This window comes from Pipra filicauda, unplaced genomic scaffold, assembly GCF_003945595.2.
Source record: "Pipra filicauda isolate LSUMZ 115617 unplaced genomic scaffold, ASM394559v2 scaffold388_size762695_pilon, whole genome shotgun sequence".
In the NCBI taxonomy this organism is placed as follows: Eukaryota; Metazoa; Chordata; class Aves; order Passeriformes; family Pipridae; genus Pipra; species Pipra filicauda.
The window spans coordinates 595,435-614,471 of record NW_024104518.1 but is presented as its reverse complement, the minus strand read 5'-3'; the positions used below and the strand labels follow the sequence as shown (position 1 = coordinate 614,471).

General features: G+C 38.8%; 2 protein-coding genes and 1 pseudogene across 2 annotated transcripts; all 3 read right to left on the bottom strand.

The window, feature by feature from the left end:
* Positions 1 to 1,252: 1,252 nt before the first annotated feature.
* LOC113995014 lies at positions 1,253 to 2,030 on the bottom strand (annotated as a pseudogene).
* A 3,917-nt stretch (positions 2,031 to 5,947) lies between these two features.
* LOC113995015 (olfactory receptor 6B1-like) lies at positions 5,948 to 6,898 on the bottom strand. Its single transcript, XM_027734673.1, has one exon. The coding sequence runs from the start codon at positions 6,896 to 6,898 to the stop codon at positions 5,948 to 5,950; it is 951 nt and encodes a 316-aa protein (XP_027590474.1).
* Positions 6,899 to 17,163: 10,265 nt separating this feature from the next.
* Positions 17,164 to 18,669, bottom strand: LOC120323960. Its single transcript, XM_039384956.1, has one exon. It carries the CDS (start codon positions 18,112 to 18,114, stop codon positions 17,164 to 17,166), a length of 951 nt encoding a protein of 316 aa, XP_039240890.1. The 5' UTR covers positions 18,115 to 18,669.
* Between the last annotated feature and the right edge of the window lie 368 nt (positions 18,670 to 19,037).

The window sequence follows — 19,037 nt, the reverse complement described above, 5'->3', positions numbered from 1 at the left end:
TCAAAGAAGTCACATGGTTTTAAGGGATAAAACCAGCGCTGAATTTGAAATAAATCTCTTTGTTTCACCACTCACGAGGAGCGTGTTTTTCCTTATTATATAAGGACGTTCATGCCGCTACATAGTTGCATCAGAACTGTTTTAAGCACAGCATCATTCTAAATAAATAAACAAACAAGTAAAAAAAACAAATAAAGTGGAAAAAAAGGATCCCTTAAAAGAAGTGCATATTAGGATCCATGGGGGAAGACACATGGGGGAAATTGAGAAGTTCACATTGTGGAACAGAGAAATGGCAGTGAATAGCACAAAACAGACTGATAGAAGACCTGAGTGAACAGATGCAAAAGGCTTTGCAGTAGGTCACAATCAAGGAATTGCTCATTACCATGGCCATCTTCATCAAAAGGGGCCTGTCCACAAAGCTTATCAGGGTATATCTGACACTATGATATGTTTAGCAAAATGGCCACAGATCACTCTTTAGAGTAAATTAATTTATCAGTACAGATGTTGACAAAGGCAGTAGATATGCAGTCACTTAATCTAAAATACATAAAATTCCAAAACAACTGCATGTTCAGTCATATTCAAACTAAGACACAGTGACTTCAGCAGACTATATGAGAGAAATTATTGAAAATGGCCTACATAAAAAGGGGGGAAAAGTTATTTTATTTGCAGTGTAGAGGATTTAAAGTCTTCAATTTATTTTGATTATTTATTTCAACCTTTCTTAAGAAGTCAAGCTTCCATTCCACAGTAAACACCTTCTTACCTTCTACTGTTACTATCTTCCAGTAGGATTGATTCAAATTCCTAAGCTTCTTGCAGAATATGAAACAGTGTGGAGTGCCCTGAGACCTCTCCTTTTGGACTGGCAGATATGATACAGGCACTGCAGAAAAGACTCTTCCCTTCTAAAATCACAATTGTAAATTTGTAAAGCAGAATACCCAAGGTCTTTAAAACATTAAGCAGGTGCCTGTAGTTAGGCATATGCATCCCACCTTAGCTGTCAGATATTGCCTGAATTTGGATCATATGCTATTAACAGAACATTTAAATTGTTTTCTCAAAGCCATTGATGTATGATATCCCAGACATGTCTTTTTGTTCCCTGAAGTGCATGTCAGTCAAAACAGATAAGGGGTCAAATATATGTCCCAGTTTCTTGAGTTATCCAGCATTATTATGATTGCAGATCTAAGTACAATCTAAATATTAAAACCTTTCCTTCTAACTCTCACACTTACATTCTGTCAATAGGAACTATCTTAATGGTGGACAGCAATGGCTTGAAATACCTTGGAGAACATCTGCCTAACAATGAAGATTTTTTCAAAGCCACTTTAACCTCCTGGTTCCTTAGGCAGTAAATGAAGGGGTCTAGCATGGAATATACAGTAGACACCAGCTTGTTGAAGTCAAAAAAATGGATTCTTTTGGGTCACCCATACATGAACAGAGAGACTGAAAAGAAGATAATGACTACAGCAAGGTGAAAAACGCAGGTGAAGAAGGCTTTCTTCCTGCTCTGGGATGTGGGGATATGCAAGATGCTGTTGCTGATGCATATATAGGAAATAATTGTGACAGAGTGTGGAACCAGCAAGATAAGTAAGGCCAGGATGAAATTCACTGTTCCAGCCACCATCATGTCCATACATGATATATTCAGCAAGGGCCTGATGTCACTCAAGAAGTGCTTGATGATATTGGAGCCACAAAAAGACATCTGAGAGATGAAAACTACTTTCAGCATGGAGATAAAGAAGCCCATGAGCCAGGAGCATGTGGCAAGTAACATGATGACTGAATAGCTCACGGGATTGCAAATGGCCACGTAACAATCATAAGTCATAACTGCAAGGAAGACACACTCAGTACAAATAAGGGAGCTGAAGAAGTAAAGCTGCATCATACTGCCTCCAAAAGATATATTCTTGCTTTCAACAAGAAAGTTCACCAACAGTGGCTGGGATGTACCAAGCCTCCTGGAAGGAGAGGTTGCTGAGAAAGAAACACATGGACTAGTGGGGCAGGTAGTTCATCTGTATGAAGATAATTGAGTATATTTTCCAAGAAGTCAGCATGTAGACCACTGTCCTAGTTAGAACAGCTGGGACCAGTTCATCATTTTATGGGTGTAACCCAAAACTGTGTATTCTATAGCCTTCCATGCCATTTCCCAGAAACTGTTATCAATGAACCATTTACACCCTCTGCCCATAGAGCCTGACTCCTCAGGCTATAAACTGGGTGTTAAGAGGCCCGTGAGATAGGAGGATGCTCTTGTCCTCACACCCTTTGTGGAGCTCCCCGCCCTGAGGGAAGTGCTGGGTATTCCTGCCTGAACTGGAGAATATATAATCGTAGAGTCTTGGAACTTTTTTAACCACTCATGGGATCCAGAGGAAGGCTGCAGACCACCACTCTTGACTGGATTGCAACCACCACTTTTCAGCCAGACTGCAACCACCACTCTTGACCGGACTGCAACAGCACTCTCACCAACAGGTTTTCTTCTCTCCTTTTACTTTGGACTCAGGGGGCCCAAAGAACACCACTCTGTTCATGCCCCAGGGTGCTGGGTTATACATTTGGGTTTTGTGGATTAAAACCAATTAATTGTTTGTCTGTATAATCCTACTTATGGTATTATTTTATTAAATTGTTATTCTGATTTATAATCTCTCTTTTGAGTTGAGTTCATTTCCCCTGCTGGTTTACCTTTAAACCAGCACAACCACCAGGAATATTACGAAGATCAACATCTGAAATTCCATGGTAATTGGAAATCCCAAGACGATAAATTCCTGGAAATTTTTTTTAATCCTTCATGACAAAGGGCAGAGCATCAAGCTTCAGAGAAAAAGTAAAGGCAATGAAAAAGAAAATGGATGAATGTTTTAAAAATCAAAGAAATAATGAGAAGAACTGCAGAGAAAGAAAAGAAAAAATGGCAAGATAGAAGAGAAGAAGAATGATAATGGTAAGAAAAGGAAAAACGTGAAGGGAGGGAGAAAAGGAAGAGCATTATTACATTCAGATCATACACCATTTTGAAGATATGAAGGACAAATTCAATATGATATTTTGGTATCTGGTTCATAATTAGTGGCCTGGTGAAATCCATGGGTGTTTAATGCCCAGCTGGATGCACAATTCTCTTTAACTTACAGGGGATGCTGAATATCCAGGATGCATCTGTATGACTTAGATTTCCAGAACTAAGCCCAATTGTCTAAGTCATTCCAGCACTGCCTGTGAAGTAGAGCTTGGTTCCTGCTACATTTTCACAGCATAGGAAGCCTCAAGATATTCACTAAGTGAAACAGATATTTCCAGAGAGCATCATGGATTATACTAAATAAAGCTCTCCGGGAAGATGAATTATGTTTTGGAGGAATGCATTTCATTTCTATGTCTGTGTCTCTTCCACTCCCATACCCTGTTTTGCTATTTCTCTATTTGTCCGCCTTTAATTTATTTTTTTAATGCTAATTTTCATATCCAATTCTTATTTTCTACAAATCAAAATTGAAAAGACAAAAACCCCCTCAAGCTGGAAACATTTCTCTCCTTTAACCTTGCCATCTTGAAATCTAATATAAGATTTAAAATATCTTGTTTTAAAGTTCTACTACTGTAATATTTTATTTCTTGTTAAAAGCAAAGAAACAAGCCACCTCTTCTCCCTTTCCCAGATTTAGTAGAGAAGAGCATATAATAAACTAGATTTTCAGTGATGAAAGAACATTCATCCTCATAAGACTTGCTGACACTGAAACATCACTCCAGGTATTGTTAATTTAAAGTATTTTATACCTGCAGAAGTGGTTATATAGAACATAATTGAAGACTTACAATGTGCAAACTCAAATAGCTTTGTAACCACATTACTGTTAGCTTTTATTACCATGAGAAATTCCACAAGTCTAAAAAGAAGCTGAAAAATGTTGTCTTTTTTTCATAGCCTAAATTACATTATTAACCAGTTTGTCTCCCTGGCACATATATTCAGTACTTCCTGACCTGGCCAATATTAATTCTGTTTATGAAACCAGGGATATCTGGGTGTTTCAAATTTCAAATTGTTCATTTTACACGTCAGTCAAATCTCTAAATAAGCAATTGCAAGAGAGTGACTCTCCTAAGTCAAATACAATGCTTACATTTGTCTGTCACTTGAACTGGAGTAAACACCTGAGCTACCTTAATGTAACGAGACTACATTGAAAAGCTGGAATTCATCTAATGAAATTTAGATAGCTGTCAGTTTAATTATCCAATACACAATAGAGTCAGCTTGTTTTATTTCTAGGAAATATAAATATACAGGTAGTACTTCTCCCATTGAGAAGAAAACAGGTCAGAGGAATTATTCCATAGCCACATCTATTCCTCTCTTCCTTGACTCTATAAGCACATATCAACAAGCAGCTCAGAAGCTTACATATGTTGCTCACTGTAGTTCCTGTGTGTGCTGTACACATTGAAATACCAGTGGATAAATTCCTCCTTGGAAGTACGTGATTGCCCTTCAAAAATTCCTGAAGAAGAAAAACTGTATTGTCTCCTCAGTTCAGCATAAGACTGCATGAGATGTAAGTAATTACTCACGGGATTGCAGTGTTTACTTTGCTTGTGTATAAATAAGGGATCCGAGAAGGAAAACCATGAAGACTAATTCTGGCTTTCTGATGCTCTCTCTGCAGCACTTGCTGTTCAGGAAACAAAACAATAACCTAACTTAGCTGCTGTGAAATGTTTTCTGGAGGTGTTTATTCCTCACTTACCAGCTAGTGATTCTCCCTATGAATAAGTCACTGACAGAAATTCTTCAGGAACTACACAGAACTATGTAATATGAATCTGTACCTGCGTAGTTATCTATTATTGTGCCTATACGTTCAACTGTTTCCACAAAGCATATACCCCTGCAAGTGGAACTAATTTGTCTATACATTCATGTATTGGGACCATTTCATAAACAAGAGGTCTGACATCTCACTCAAGACCTTTGGCAAGAGCTTAACCTCTCTGGAGAGAAGGACATTTGAAATACAACTAGGCATCTCTATCCATGTAAATGAATGTCTTTGTGCTGCATTTGTTACTTCATGACCTCTTTGTCTTTTCTCTTGAATTGCTTCAAGTTCTTCTTGACCCTCTCCTTTGAACGTTACCTCAGGAAAGATCAGTACTCCTACAGGTCCAGTGTCTGTATAGATACCATATGGCATCAGAAATGCTGTTAGGTGCCTGTGTTTAGACAACTAATTCTTCTTCAGTGCTTATATCTCCTCATGCAATACAGAAGAACCAGAGGAAAATAGCACTTGAAAATCAGGAGGCTCACTTAGCATTTAAAATAGAAATCAAACTATGCAAATTAACCCTCTTCCACAAACTTAAAAGTTTGTTTTGTGAATCACAGTTACTTCCCAAAGTTATATTCTAAGTTAGTAACAAAGGAACTTCTCAGTGTTGATTCAAGTTCTCCTATGGCAGCTATCTAAAATGACTGATATAATCTGAATTACAGAAGTTCCCATGCTAATCCCTGTGAAAAAAGGTTGACATAACTATTTATTTGCTGCCTCAAGTTCTTTGAAGTTCATTTTAAGTTGGATCAGAGTCAGAATGCAATATTGTTCTTTGATGCATACCAAAGATATAATTAAAGGAAGGTGATGATGTTTATTGTCTTTTCTACTCCTCGGGAATTATGTGTAATAAGTTCAGTAGAAATACCTTCTTTTACATTCGTGTAGTATGAGCATTCATTGATGTTAGCTGAACATGCAGATTGACTCAGGAGAAGAAATTCATAACCACTGATGTTGAAAGAAAAGCATAATACCCATTTCTGTCAAAGTCTTATTAGACTTTCATAGGATACAGAAAAATTCAGTCAGAAGACTATCTTCCAAGCATTATATTAGTGATCAGATGCTGAAACTCTGGAGAGAGCAGCCATGGCTTTCCACAAAATGTCTTTTACTTCCTGGTTCCTCAGACAGTAAATGAATGGATTTAGCACTGGAGTGACTATAGTATAAATTATAGAAACCAGCTTGTTGAGATCCAAGGAGTGTATACTCCTGGGTCGGGCATACATGAAGAGGGTGGCTGAGAAGAAGATGATAACGACAGCCAGGTGAGAAACACAGGTGGAGAAGGCTTTCTTCCTGTTCTGGGCCTTGGGAATTAACAAAATGGCGCTGATTATGCACATGTAAGAAATTACAATGACAGAGAGGGGAATCAACAAAATAAGCAAGGCCAAGACAAAGTCCACCATCTCTGCAACTAACCGCTTAGTGCAAGAAAGGTTGAGCAAAGGGCTGATGTCACAGTAGAAGTGGTTGATGACACCAGGGCCACAGAAGGAGAGCTGGGAAATGAAGAAGACTTTTAGCAGAGACATCAGAAAGCCAACCAGCCAAGAGCCCACGGCCAGGTGCACACAGACTCTGTGGTTCATGATGACTGTGTAGTGCAGCGGCTTGCAGATGGCCACACAGCGGTCATAGGCCATGACAGCCAGAAGGACACATTCAGTACAGACCAGGGCAATGAAAAAGTAGAGTTGGGCCATACATCCTGTGAAGGAGATGTTCTTACTCTTCACCAGAAAGTTGACCAACAATTTAGGAACGGTGACTGAGATGTACCAGGCCTCTAGAAAAGCTAGATGGCCTAAGAAAAAGTACATGGGCTTGTGGAGCTGGTGATTTCTTATGACTAAAGTGATGATAACTATGTTTTCAATGACAGTCAGCAAATATACAACGAGGAAAATTACAAACAATAGAGCCTGTAGCTCTATGATGGTAGGGAATCCCAAGAGGATGAACTCATGGATTTGGGTATCATTTTCTTGTATCATGATGACCTTGAAGACCTGGAATGTATAAGGAGGAAAAATAAAGCAATAAGAAACATCTTGTATTATCTCCCCCAAGCATCCTTTTCATACTAGAGTTACAGATACCCAGTTTAAGTAGACATTCCACACCAGTTGTTTAATTGACATTCTTTATTATTTAGCAAATTCTGAAAATGTTTGAGGCCTATAGCAGAATTGGTGATTGATATGGTTTGAAGCTGGCTCCCTGCCAAGTCTCCAAACCTTACCACCAGAAGTCCCCCCCCCCAAACCTCAGGGAGAAGAGGGAGAAAAAAAACCTAAGAAAACCCGAAACGAGAGAGAGACAACCAAAGTGAGATATATAAATATATTTACACTTATATATAATTAAAATATACAATTTCAAAAGGGAAAGGGAAGGGGGAAAGGAAAAAAAGAACAAAACTAAAATAATATATATATATATATGTATCCCAATTAGTGACACAATATCTAACAACTAAAAGAGTTAGCAAAGAAAACAGCTCACTACTCTCCTGGGACAACCGAGAGTCGCTCCGGAACGATCGCCGGCAACCTCTGTCTCCCAAGGTCGGCAAGGCCCAACCAGGCCTCACTCCCCAGCCCGGCAGACTCAACAGCAGGGAACCTGCACCTCCAAGCCGCAGGAAGGAAAGAGAGCGAAGGCCTCTCCTCCTTTCTTCTTATAATCTGGCTTACGTAAAAATCGTAGGGAATACTGGGTAAATCTGGGCCCTTCCTTGGTTACAAACTGGTCACCAAGGAAGGCCCAGACCAAACCACCACAGTGATTCAGATCCTCACTTCAAGAAAATGCTTAGGCTTCACTGATTTCCTCACAGACCTTCTTACCCCTAACTTCACTTAAAAGACAGTCAAAGGGAAGAGGCAACATTAATAAATGTGCTAATGTGCTTTTGATCTCAGTTCCGAGCTACCCCCCAGATGGCCGCTAATGACAAGAGATCTAGATAAAAGCACAGTCTTTCTCAGTGACTGGAGTCATGTAAAGGAAACTTGTCTTGAGCTGTTTTATTCTCTCCCTTTCTCTTGAGTATTTGCAGAAGAAAAAAAGGTGGTTTTTTTCTCTCAAATATAGTATTTTAATTAAGTTTGCTAGGGTTATGGGATGTATGCATTTTTTCTTTCAAAATTGGAAAGGACCTGTGCACCTGAAAATTTCTCTTATTTTCAATATATTGATGGATTGACTAAAATAGGTCATTTCTCATCCCAAATAGCAGCTTTCGTATAATCTTAGACTATAGTAATTACGGTACCCATTAATAAATTTTTCTTCTGCATTAATTGGTGGAATTAATCTTGATTTATCCCAAAATACCTGAAGTTTGATGTTTATTCTTCTTCTTTTCCACTTACGGAAGGTTTCAAACAATATTTTTTAAACTATTCATGAACATTCCTATCCAATAATCAACTGATTTTCTAGAATGATGTTCAGGTTTTATGTTTCATAAAATATTTTTCATATAAAACATTAAAAAAAACATAAAGAAAGAGAACCACATATTTTTGTGATTTCATTATTTTTTGTCTTTGAATTTCAAAATATTTATTTCACTTTTGATTTTTCTCTTGCCTATGGATAATCTGTATAGAATCAGTCTAATTACATAACTTACATATTTCATTAGAAGAACATCTCTGCTGCCAAATATTGAAGTGACAGAAGATACAATACAATTTAATTTCTAAGGGGGTGGCTTTCATATTTTCCAGCTTGTAATGTATGCAGGACTCCACAACTGTATTTTAACAACTTGGTGTAGGTACCTTCCGTGAGATTTAAGCTGTGGTAAATGCTGACAGGTAAGGCAGGTAACTTGGTTTCTGGTGTAGCCAATGGAGATCTAAGCAGTACAAGGGAAAAATCTAGCTTAAGTGATCTTAGCATGCTATAGAATACAAACCATAATTGAAAAGTGCCTGAATGAAAAGGATGTCAAAAAGAGAAAATAATAATCATGATTCCACATTCTAATACAGGCTTTAAAAATTCCAGATGTACCTCATAGTATCCTAGAATATTGACTAGCAATAATTTAATAAAAAAGGGTGATTAATTGGAGTATTTCAGGCACCTGTCCTCAAATACTGGATCACTCTCCCTGTTTTGAGAATGAAGCTTCTCAGGGTAAAAATAATGGGGATTGTTTTTTACATTGTAGTCCAGTGAAAGTGGAATACAAGTGCCAGATTTTACCACATAAATATCTTGCACATAATACAGAAAGGGAGTGAAGGAAAGATTATATTTAACTCATACTCTCAAAAGAGGTCATAGGATTTTTAAAGTACAATAAAAAATTTCCTTATTTTTAGACTTTTAATCTTTTATATCCACCTCTCTTTTCCTTCCCAAGCAACTCCCCTTTCTTCTCTCTCACACTTTGTTTCACCTGAAAACTACTCACAGAATCATAGAATTGTAGAAGGGTTTGCAGTAGAAGGAACCTTAAGGCCCATTCTGTCCCACCTCCTGCCACAGGCATGGACACCTTCCCTTGACCAGGTCCAACCCAGTCCAACCCAGTCCAACCCAGCCTTGGACATTCCAGGGATGGGGCAGCCACAGTTCCACTAGGCAACCTGTGCCAGGACCTCAGCACCCTCACAGGGAAGACTATCTTTGCAATATTTAATCTAAATCTAAATCTATTCTTTTTTGAAGACCTTCTCCCTTGTCCTATCACTACAGTTCCTGACAAGAACAAGAACATGGAATGCCCATTTCAAAGACATTCACGACTTCTGTTGGTATTCTCAGAGCGCAGATGAGAAGAAAGACCTCTAAGAAATCTGGAGAAAAAGAAATTAAATGAATGCTCTTTGTGTGAACATGAGATCAGCATCTATGCTTCTTTCTCTCTTTAGCTAAAACCTTACCCCTTTGTTTCTCTGTTTTTCTCCGAACGGTTGAAAGTAGACGGGTTTGTAAAAAGCACGGTGTGAGCATATGCAGTTCCTGCAAGCTTTTTGTAGCTTTGGTTGAGTGTAAGATTTCCCAGGATAATATAATATCACCCAGTATATTATCCTTCAAAGCCCAAGAGAACTAAGAACAAAATTAGAGGAAATAAATTTCCTTCCTTTTTCTAAACCTCATTGAAGATATTGAACATCTTTTGTTTGCCTTTTTTTTTTTAATGTGCTAGGCAGCTACTGTAGCACTACTGATATTTTTTTTCTTTCTCCAAAGTCAATGCTGTCTGTATGATAAGACATCACACTAGAATTCAGAGCATTTCTATTCTGCTGTTGGCTCATGATGGGTAGATTTGACCAATAAAACTCTTCACTTATCAGTGACTTACTTTCTCCATACATAAAACAGTGATTTTACTGGTCTTGAAAATTGCTTGAGGTTCCACAGGGAAAGTAGTACCCAAGCATTGTTTTAATAAGATTGCAGGTATGAAAGACACCATTCAGAGGGGAAATCCAGCTCCCTCGTGTGCCTACAACTCAGAGTGAGATTCAGCCCGAAGACTAAAGCACCTAAATACAAGTGGCAATACCACAAGTTTCCATATGTGAAGCATGCCTAAACCCCTGTTGCAGTCAATGGGGAGAGAGTCAATAGAACAGAGTCTGGACAGTGTTTCATCTCACTAAAAAGAAGCCAAATTGTTTGGGATTCCTTTTTCCTAAATGTATGTCTCTTCAAACACTGTTGAGGGATCTTCATAACCTTCAGCTCTGTATTTTCGGAGTTCTATCTTCCAGACCTATGTAGATGCCTTGGATACCCAAAGCACTAACCATCTGTTCCCTTCTTCAATGGATAAAATAAAGCAGATGTATCCTAGACATCTGTGTGTGGCTGTAGTCACTTCAACTTTGTGCTGCTGGAAAATCCACTGGTTTGAAAAGTTAAGTCTTTGTCTCTAGAAATCTCATTCATATAAGAAGTAGCGTGCAAATAAATGTAACCCAGGCAGACAGTCAGAATGTTCAGGCCTTATCTCAAAGTATTGGTAAATAAAAGAAGGAATAGTGAAGCACTCCAGAAGAGACCACAGTTAAGTTTTTTGGCAGGCTTATGTCTATTTTAGCAAATAAATTCAATTTCTAACATAATCCAAGGAAATCTTGCCATTAAACATACCTGTATGCTTCATGCAGAGTTACAGAACTCAGAACTCACACAGTCTGTTTCATGACACTGAAACCACACTTTTTTAGGATGTAATATAACTTGTACTTACTTCAAAAAGAAATCTTAAAAAGTCACAAAAGCACCAGACAGAGCACAGAGAAGACCTGGGTGAAATGTGTGTAGACTTGCTGTAACGTGTATATAGTAATCAACTTTATACAGTTTAATCCCAAATGAATTTGAACAGGGGGACCACAGATCACTCGGACTTGGGTGTTATTAATAGCTTACTTGTAGAAAGACTTCGTGTTTGTTGTATTTATTGGTGCACTGATGGCATAGATGTCAATGGTTGGAACTATGGATAGACATTTAGAATTGTACCAAGCATAATTAAAGTCATAAATAATCAATTTTGGGCGCAGTATTTTTGAATGCCTGGAGAATGAAGTAGGAGGATGAAACTAAGAAAAGTTGGGTATTTCTAAGTCTAATTATGACCTTTTAATTCTCATCCTCTCTTCTTGCTTCTCAGCATTCTGGTAAATTATTGCTCCTTCAGGGATCTAAACAGTAATAGTGCTATAACTCTGCAAAAGATTTTGCATATGTGACCACTCCATTTTTATGCCTTATTTTCTTGTTACCATTCTGCTACCTTTTCTTTAGTCTACATCTTTCATTATTTCTCATAAACTTTCTGTTTTTAAATTAGGGGTAAGCTTCACCTCACTACAGATAGTAAAATATACCTAACAGACTGGCATCAACAGAACAGAAACATCTTATGTAGGACTTGAATAATTCTTTGCAAAAAACTGTATTTTCCACAAGTAAGTCAAGAGAAACACTCAGTTGGCCAGTTGTCTTAAACATCCTTTAGTTCTGGTGAATCTAGGCTACTGACTCCACAGGTCTCCTGTAAGATTAAAGTAATTATGTCCTGAAAATGTTTATTTCTCTCCTGTGACTACAAAAAAGTACTTTCAGTGCAGTTAGAAATGTCTACAGTATTTACATCTAGGATAAATAAGTCTTAAAAAATTACATTCTGAAAAAAAAACCCCTCCATATCTGAAGTCTAGGCAATCACCTTCTTGCTCATCGGAAATCTCAGTGTTTCAGTGTTAGGGAATAACTGCTTGTTGCAAGTTTCTTGTTTTCCTATTACTCAGGACTCCCACAGAAGGTAAAGAACTGGGTGGAGGCCCATCCTTTGGCCCTGAGCCAGCTGCTGACACACCATTGATATACAGAAAGGATTTGCTGTGCTGATACTGGTTCAGCAGGTACGTGAGCAGAGATGAAGCAGAAGAGAAAGAAAACAGGAGCTGCTGAAGTAGACGGACTGAAAGCAGCATAGGTGAGTACTGTGGCTGGGGGGTAACAGATTGGGCCTGGGGCACAGTGGCTGACAAAGGGGATTACAGGAGGAAGGGATGCTGAAGAGCAGCTGAGAGAAGAGGATGGTAATATGAACAAATATAGAATGATACAAAGAGTCTTTTCAGAAGGCTAGCAAAAAGGAAGATTGTGTAACGGCGGGGTCCTTGTGTAACAAGGAATAAATCTGCTCCTCGTAGGTGGTATGAACAAAGAGGCTTTATTTCAAAATTCGCACTCCTTTTGTCCCTACATACCATGTGACTTTCTTAACCAACCAGTTTACTAACGTTGGGGCATGCTCTCTTGGGTTCTCTTACTTCGACACATCCTTTGTGCCTTTAGACACGCCTCCCACATATCCCCTCCTTTAATTATATAAAGAACTCACAAAAACAGTGCAAACAACAATGCAAACAGCAATTTTAACAATCAGAACATTATAAACTACCAAGCTTCGCAATGACTCAGTACATTGCTTGCTTAGTTTCTTAACTCTATTGTAAACCTTTTTAAAACTTTCTTATATTCCTATAGGGTAGTGTAACTTGGAGAGATAACTTTATTAACTTGGGGCTTATCTTAACTGTGTATAAACTTATAACTTTATTAATCTGAGGGTTTTTATAACTGGGAGATTTAACTTTATTTAAGAAACAGGGTAATCTTAGAAAAACTAAATTCTCATAAATTGACCTTGTGGTGGTGGTGGTAATGTTATTTTGTGAGGTGTTTTGTGTTTTATTGATTGACCAGTCAAACAACTTTTTTATTCATTCACTCCTCTCATTCATCTGATGCCAATTTGTGCCCCCAAAAAAGGCGCGGAAGAACTGCTCAGAGACAGAATTTTCAGTCTATAAGCAGGAGGTATTTATTTACGGCCGGGGAGCGGCCGGGGAGCAGCCAGATCGCCCTGGACAGCCTACTCCAACGAGAAACTTACAATTTGAGCTTTTTATACACTTTTTGCTAAGCAATTACATCACATATTATGAATATTCATTACATTGCAACATCTACTTTTAATATTCATAACAGGCGGAGTGGAGGCGGAGTTAGAGGCGTGGTCTTCAATTTGGGGAGAACTTTGGTGGTCGTTCCGTTCTTCCTTCATCATGAACCTGCTGTCCTCACCATCATCCTCCTCTTAAACTTTTGAACCTTCCCTAATTTGGGTAGTTTCCTTGTGCATTTGGCAGGGATTTCCAGTGTCTGGCAGAAGTTCCTGATTTCTTGGCTTGTCCCTTTTCTTATCTCCCTTTGTTTTCTTCCATATGTCCTTTTTTGTGTGTGCTAGCATTTCTAGTTCTCTCCGTTCATGCCCATGTTCCCTCATGTCAAAGTGTCCTGTATCCTAGTGGATTTATTGCCTCCACTGTTTCCTAATACTGAGCTCTATGTGCTTTGCTGAAAGCCTGCATTTGTGCTTAACTCTCTCTAATCCTTACATTGCTTTACTAAATTCACTTCTCAGGTGTTACCTGGCTTAATTCCCCCCTTTTCTAAAACTTACGAATTCTTTCGTCAAGTTCTAATCCTAGAGGGCGTTGATATGCTTGTACCATTGCCCAGATTATTTGGGTTCTTTTGACCATGGACCTTAACTTACACCACAGGCATATATTCATAAGGGTTAACAGGAACATAGCCATGGTTATAATTAGCACTGGGTGTATCAGGTAGTGAAAGACTTGTGTTGCTGTTGGGGAGTATCCTGTGAAGATATCCCACCAGTGATGTTGACCTACTTGTGCGACTTTTGTCAGGATATTTTTTATACTTTTGAATTATGCTCTACCTGCCACAACATGCGTTGAGTTGTTTGGTTCACTTTTTGAACTAGCTTCTCCACTTCAGGATGTATGATCATTTCTTTGAGAAGTTTAGTATCTATACCTATCTTTAGCTTGGGTATCTCATGATATAAAGTATACTTAGTTTCGATTAACTGCTGTGTAGTTATGGGAGCAGTGTAGTTAAAGTCACAACCTATGACTTTTGTGAAGTTGCATATGCAAAAGTTAGTATCGTTAGTCACTTCATGACAATTATCTATGGTAACATCATTACAAGCGGTTCTAATGCAAGCGCATCCGTTCCCTATATAGAATACTTGTGATCGCGCTCCATTGTGCGGAAGCATTTCAAAAGTGCATACACTGTCTTCAGCATCTAAGCATAGGTCCTCAGCTTCTACAATGGCATTTTCGCAGATATAACCTAATTGTCCTTTAGGAATACATGCTTCTGTACTAATTGATTGCCACTTGTTCTTAGTACTATCATAATTTGCCCAAACGTTATGGTCCACAGGTTTGACAATGACATTCTGATGCATAGCTCCTAATGTTAAAAGAGGAAATATAGCTCTTTCTTCTGCGGCACTAATAGTAAGGACATAGGTTTCAATGTGTTCCTGTTGTGGATCATAAGTAAAGTTAACTAGTTGCCACTAAGCCTGGTGGTCTTTTTCAAATCATGTAGTGGAGCTATCTCTTAGTATTGTTTCTCTTATTTCTTGAGGCAGTATGCCTGACATTCCCTCTCTTAATATTCCTGCTGCTACTGATTGTATCCATTGTTGTGTCTGAACACACTGGATAGCAAGTGCAATTTCTTTGCTAATATCTCCAGTATAGTCAGCAATTTTAACAAAATCTTCAGCAGTGTGGTTGGCTACTAAGGTCATCAATCTGACTACCAATGATTGTGTCTCTGTTAAAGTTAGCATAGATGAGCTTAAAGCTTTCCCAAATTAGAAGTGACGGTACTTAACTTATTCACTAATACTTCTTGGTCTATAGTGTTTAATATGCCAAACCGCGTGCCAACCCATCCACTTATATCTCTTTGTGTTTGTTTGCGGTATGACCTAGTTGTTAACCAGGCATTCCAGCCTTTGAGGCTTTGCTGTATAAACGGTTGACAATCTTTCTGTAAATGTGTAATATCTGTCTGAATGTTTATCTGTACTTTGTTCAGAGAATATGTAGGATCTAACAACAGCTTTAGTTCGTTCAATTGTCTTATTACTTGAGGCCCTATAAAGGTTAAATTATGTATCTTTTTACATTCTAAAGGTGGAGTGGTTTCACGAGACGGGCTCACAATTGAGTCTGTTGCTAGTCTAATGACTCGCTTAAAGGTTCTACCAGTTACAATGCCTTGTTCACCAATGGGTTCAAGAATCTTGGCTTCCCTGCTACATGAAAACGACATCGATTGATCTAGTTTGAATATAATTTCACACTGTACTCTACCTCCTTCAATACCATCTCATTGACATGAGACTGGTCCTTTCCATTGAATCTAAACAATGGGCTCTTCATCTCTTACTTGGCTATAAGTGATTAAATTCTGTCTAGAGGCTTCTTGCCAAAATTCAATTGTCAATACTAGTTTATCTGTTTTTCCCATTAAAGCCTCGACCTCTCGGCACCCTACTTGAATTTGGTCTCTCTTTTGCGCTATGAAATGGGTTCTGCTATCCCATTAATCTATCGTATAAGGTTGATTATTATGTAAAACGTAAATCTCAAAATCTGGGTTTTCCTCAGAGCGTGGTAGTGTGCGTGCACTAGACTACAACCCTTCTGGAGTAGGGTTTTGGGATAAAACAATACTTATCAAGAGTCCAATGGTCAGTGTTGAAAGGGTTTGGAAGGGAGTCGGATTCATGATGTTGGGTCTTCCTGCTTATCTCCTGGAGCTCTCTTGACTCGAGAATAGTGAATCCATGTAGGTCGCTCCTTGATCCTAACTGTGGTGAAGGTGGTCAGCAGCACTTGGAAAGGTTCCTCCCACTTCTCTTGTAGGGGTTTTCCTAAAAGATTCTTAACATACACTCAATCACCGGGGTTAAACGGATGCAGTTTACAGTTAGGTTGTTTGGGCTGGTGTTCTATTACCACCATGGTGTTTTTATCAAAATGTTTCCCTACAGCAATTACATAATCATATATATATTGATTACCTATTTGGTCTATAGCATCACTATTCACAATTTGCATAGTATAAGGTCTACCATACAGAATTTCAAACGAGCTCAGCTTTTCTTTTGATCGAGGTTTGACTCTCAATCTAATCAGAGCAATAGGCAAAGCTTGATACCATTGGAAGTTAGTTTCTTGGCATATTTTAGCAATTTGTTGTTTGATAAGATGATTCATCTTTTCTACTTGCCCACTGGCTTGTGGCCTGTAGGGCGTATGCAATTGCCATTTAATTTGCAGTGCTTTGCTTATTGCTTTCACAACCTTCGCACAGAAATGTGAACCCCTGTCTGAGGATATACTTCTTGGTACTCCAAACCGTGGTATAATTTCATTTAGTAAGACTTTAGTTACCTCTCTCTCTTTGTTCTGCAGGGGAATGCTTCAGGCCACCCAGAAAACGTATCAGTTAGCACCAATAAATACCGATACCCCCCTTTTCTTGGGAGTTCAGAGAAATCAATTTGCCATACTTCACCTGGGAATTTACCTCAATTTATTGCCCCTTGGTGTATCTTGGTCCCTGTGTTTGGGTTATTCTTCAGGCATCGTTTGCACTGGGATGTAACCTGTTTTATGGTAGTGAATAATTTTGGTCCTGCTATTCTAGTTTGCAAATACTGATAAAGTGGATCTAAACTCTAATGTGCCTTCTCATGTTCTGTTTTTACAAATTACCACATTAATTTCCCTGGTATTATTAGCTGTCCTGTTTCCAATTGACCCCATCCATTGTCTAGCAATTTGCTTTTGTTCTTTTGAATCTACCTATGATCTGATTCCTGATAATCTGGTTGGAAGTTAGGATCTAGTTCTCTTGGTACTAAAGCTGTTACAGTCACTTCTTCGGTCCTTGCAGGAGCTAATTTAGCTTCTGCATCAGTTTTCCTATTTCCTATTTCTGGAACAGTGTTACCTTTCAGGTGTCCCTTACAATGTATTATGGCCACTTGTGTTGGGAGTTGGACTACTTCTAACAATTGTAGAATTTCCTCTGCATGTTTGACTGTTTTCCCTTGAGCAGTTAGCAGTCCTCTTTCTTTCCAAATTGCTCCATGAGCGTGCATGAAGGAGAAGGCATATTTTGAATCTGTCCAAATATTAATCCGTATGCCTTCTGCCAATTCCAGAGCTCGGGTAAGAGCTATCAGTTCTGCCTTCTGGGCTGAAGTCCCTGCCGGTAAAGGATTTGATTCGATTACCTCTTCCGTTGTGGTCACTGCATAGCCTGCCATCCTTACTCTTTGTTTCACGAAGCTGCTGCCGTCAGAGAACAAGTTGTCTGTATCTTCAAGCGGCTCTTCTTTGAGGTCTGGGTGGCTGGAGTAGACAGCTTCGATGGTCTCTAGACAGTCGTGTTCGATTGATTCTGCTGACATTCTTCCTTCTAGAAATGAGGCTGGATTCACAATGTTAGTGACTTGAATGGTTATATCATCTGACTCAGCTAGGATTGCTTGGTACTTTAGGAATCTGGAAGGCGACAGCCAATGACCACCTTTTTGTTCTAGTACAGCGGACACAGTGTGGGACACTAACACAGTCATTTTCTGGCCCATCGTAAGTTTTCTGGCCTCTTCTATGTTTATGATCACTGCGGCCACCGCTTTCAGACAGCTGGACCATCCTTTGCTTACTTCATCCAACTGTTTGGAGAAATAAGCCACGGCTCTTTTGTGTGGTCCCAACTGTTGTGCCAAGACTCCTAAAGCCATTCCTTGCCATTCATGAGAGAACAGCTAAAATGGTTTTGTTACATCGGGCAGGCCCAAGGTTGGAGCTTTTATGAGTTCGTGTTTCAGTCTCTTAAAAGCTCCCTCTGCTTCGGGAGTCCAGACTAGGACACTCTTAGACTCTTTCAGCAAATCATACAGTGGTTTAACGAGTATCCCATATTGATAAATCCATAAACGGCACCAACCTGTCATCCCTAGAAAGGCTCGTAGATCTCTCACCGTTTCGGGTTTAGGCATTTGGCAGATGGCTTCTTTTCTTGCTGTTCCTAGGGATCGTTGTCCTCTGGAAATTTCATATCCCAGGTACACTACTTTTTCTTGCACCAACTGCGCTTTCTGTTGAGAGACTCGATATCTGCTTAAACCCAGGAAATTCAACAGAGAAATAGTCCATTTAACACATTCTTCTTCTGTCCCAGTTGCTATTAGCAGATCATCTACATTAGAAGAGTACCATCTCTCTGTGGCCTTTGACCTTGAGGTAAAACTGTCCAGGTTAATTGAGTAACTCTCATTCTAAAAATTTCTCTATTATCAGTTCGATTCCCTTTCTTATCTTTTAGCTTCAGTGGGTATTGTTATAAAATCTATAATCTTCTATTTGTTTCTCAATTTTATGCTTAAGAGGTTTTAAAAAAATAGGTTTTTTTCTGGTTGGCCTGTCGCTCCCACAAATTTGTCACTTTTGGCATTAGTTCCTGATTCAAAACTAAAATATAACTCCTGTGTTGATTAAAAACTCTAATTCTTTTTCACCCTCCTCTAGCTCCATTTTAACTAGTGGGTCTGCTAGGGAACGACTCACCGGTCCTCCTCAGTCACTGCTCTGATAGGGGACAGTAGCACTCTTAAACTTCCTATTTAATTTAGTACAGTCTTGTTTTCAGTGACTTATTTGCAAG

Coding starts and splice junctions, on each gene's coding strand:
- LOC113995015 (XM_027734673.1), bottom strand. CDS start 6,898: ATGATACAAGAAAATGATACCCAAATCCATGAGTTCATCCTCTTGGGA.
- LOC120323960 (XM_039384956.1), bottom strand. CDS start 18,114: ATGGCTTTAGGAGTCTTGGCACAACAGTTGGGACCACACAAAAGAGCC.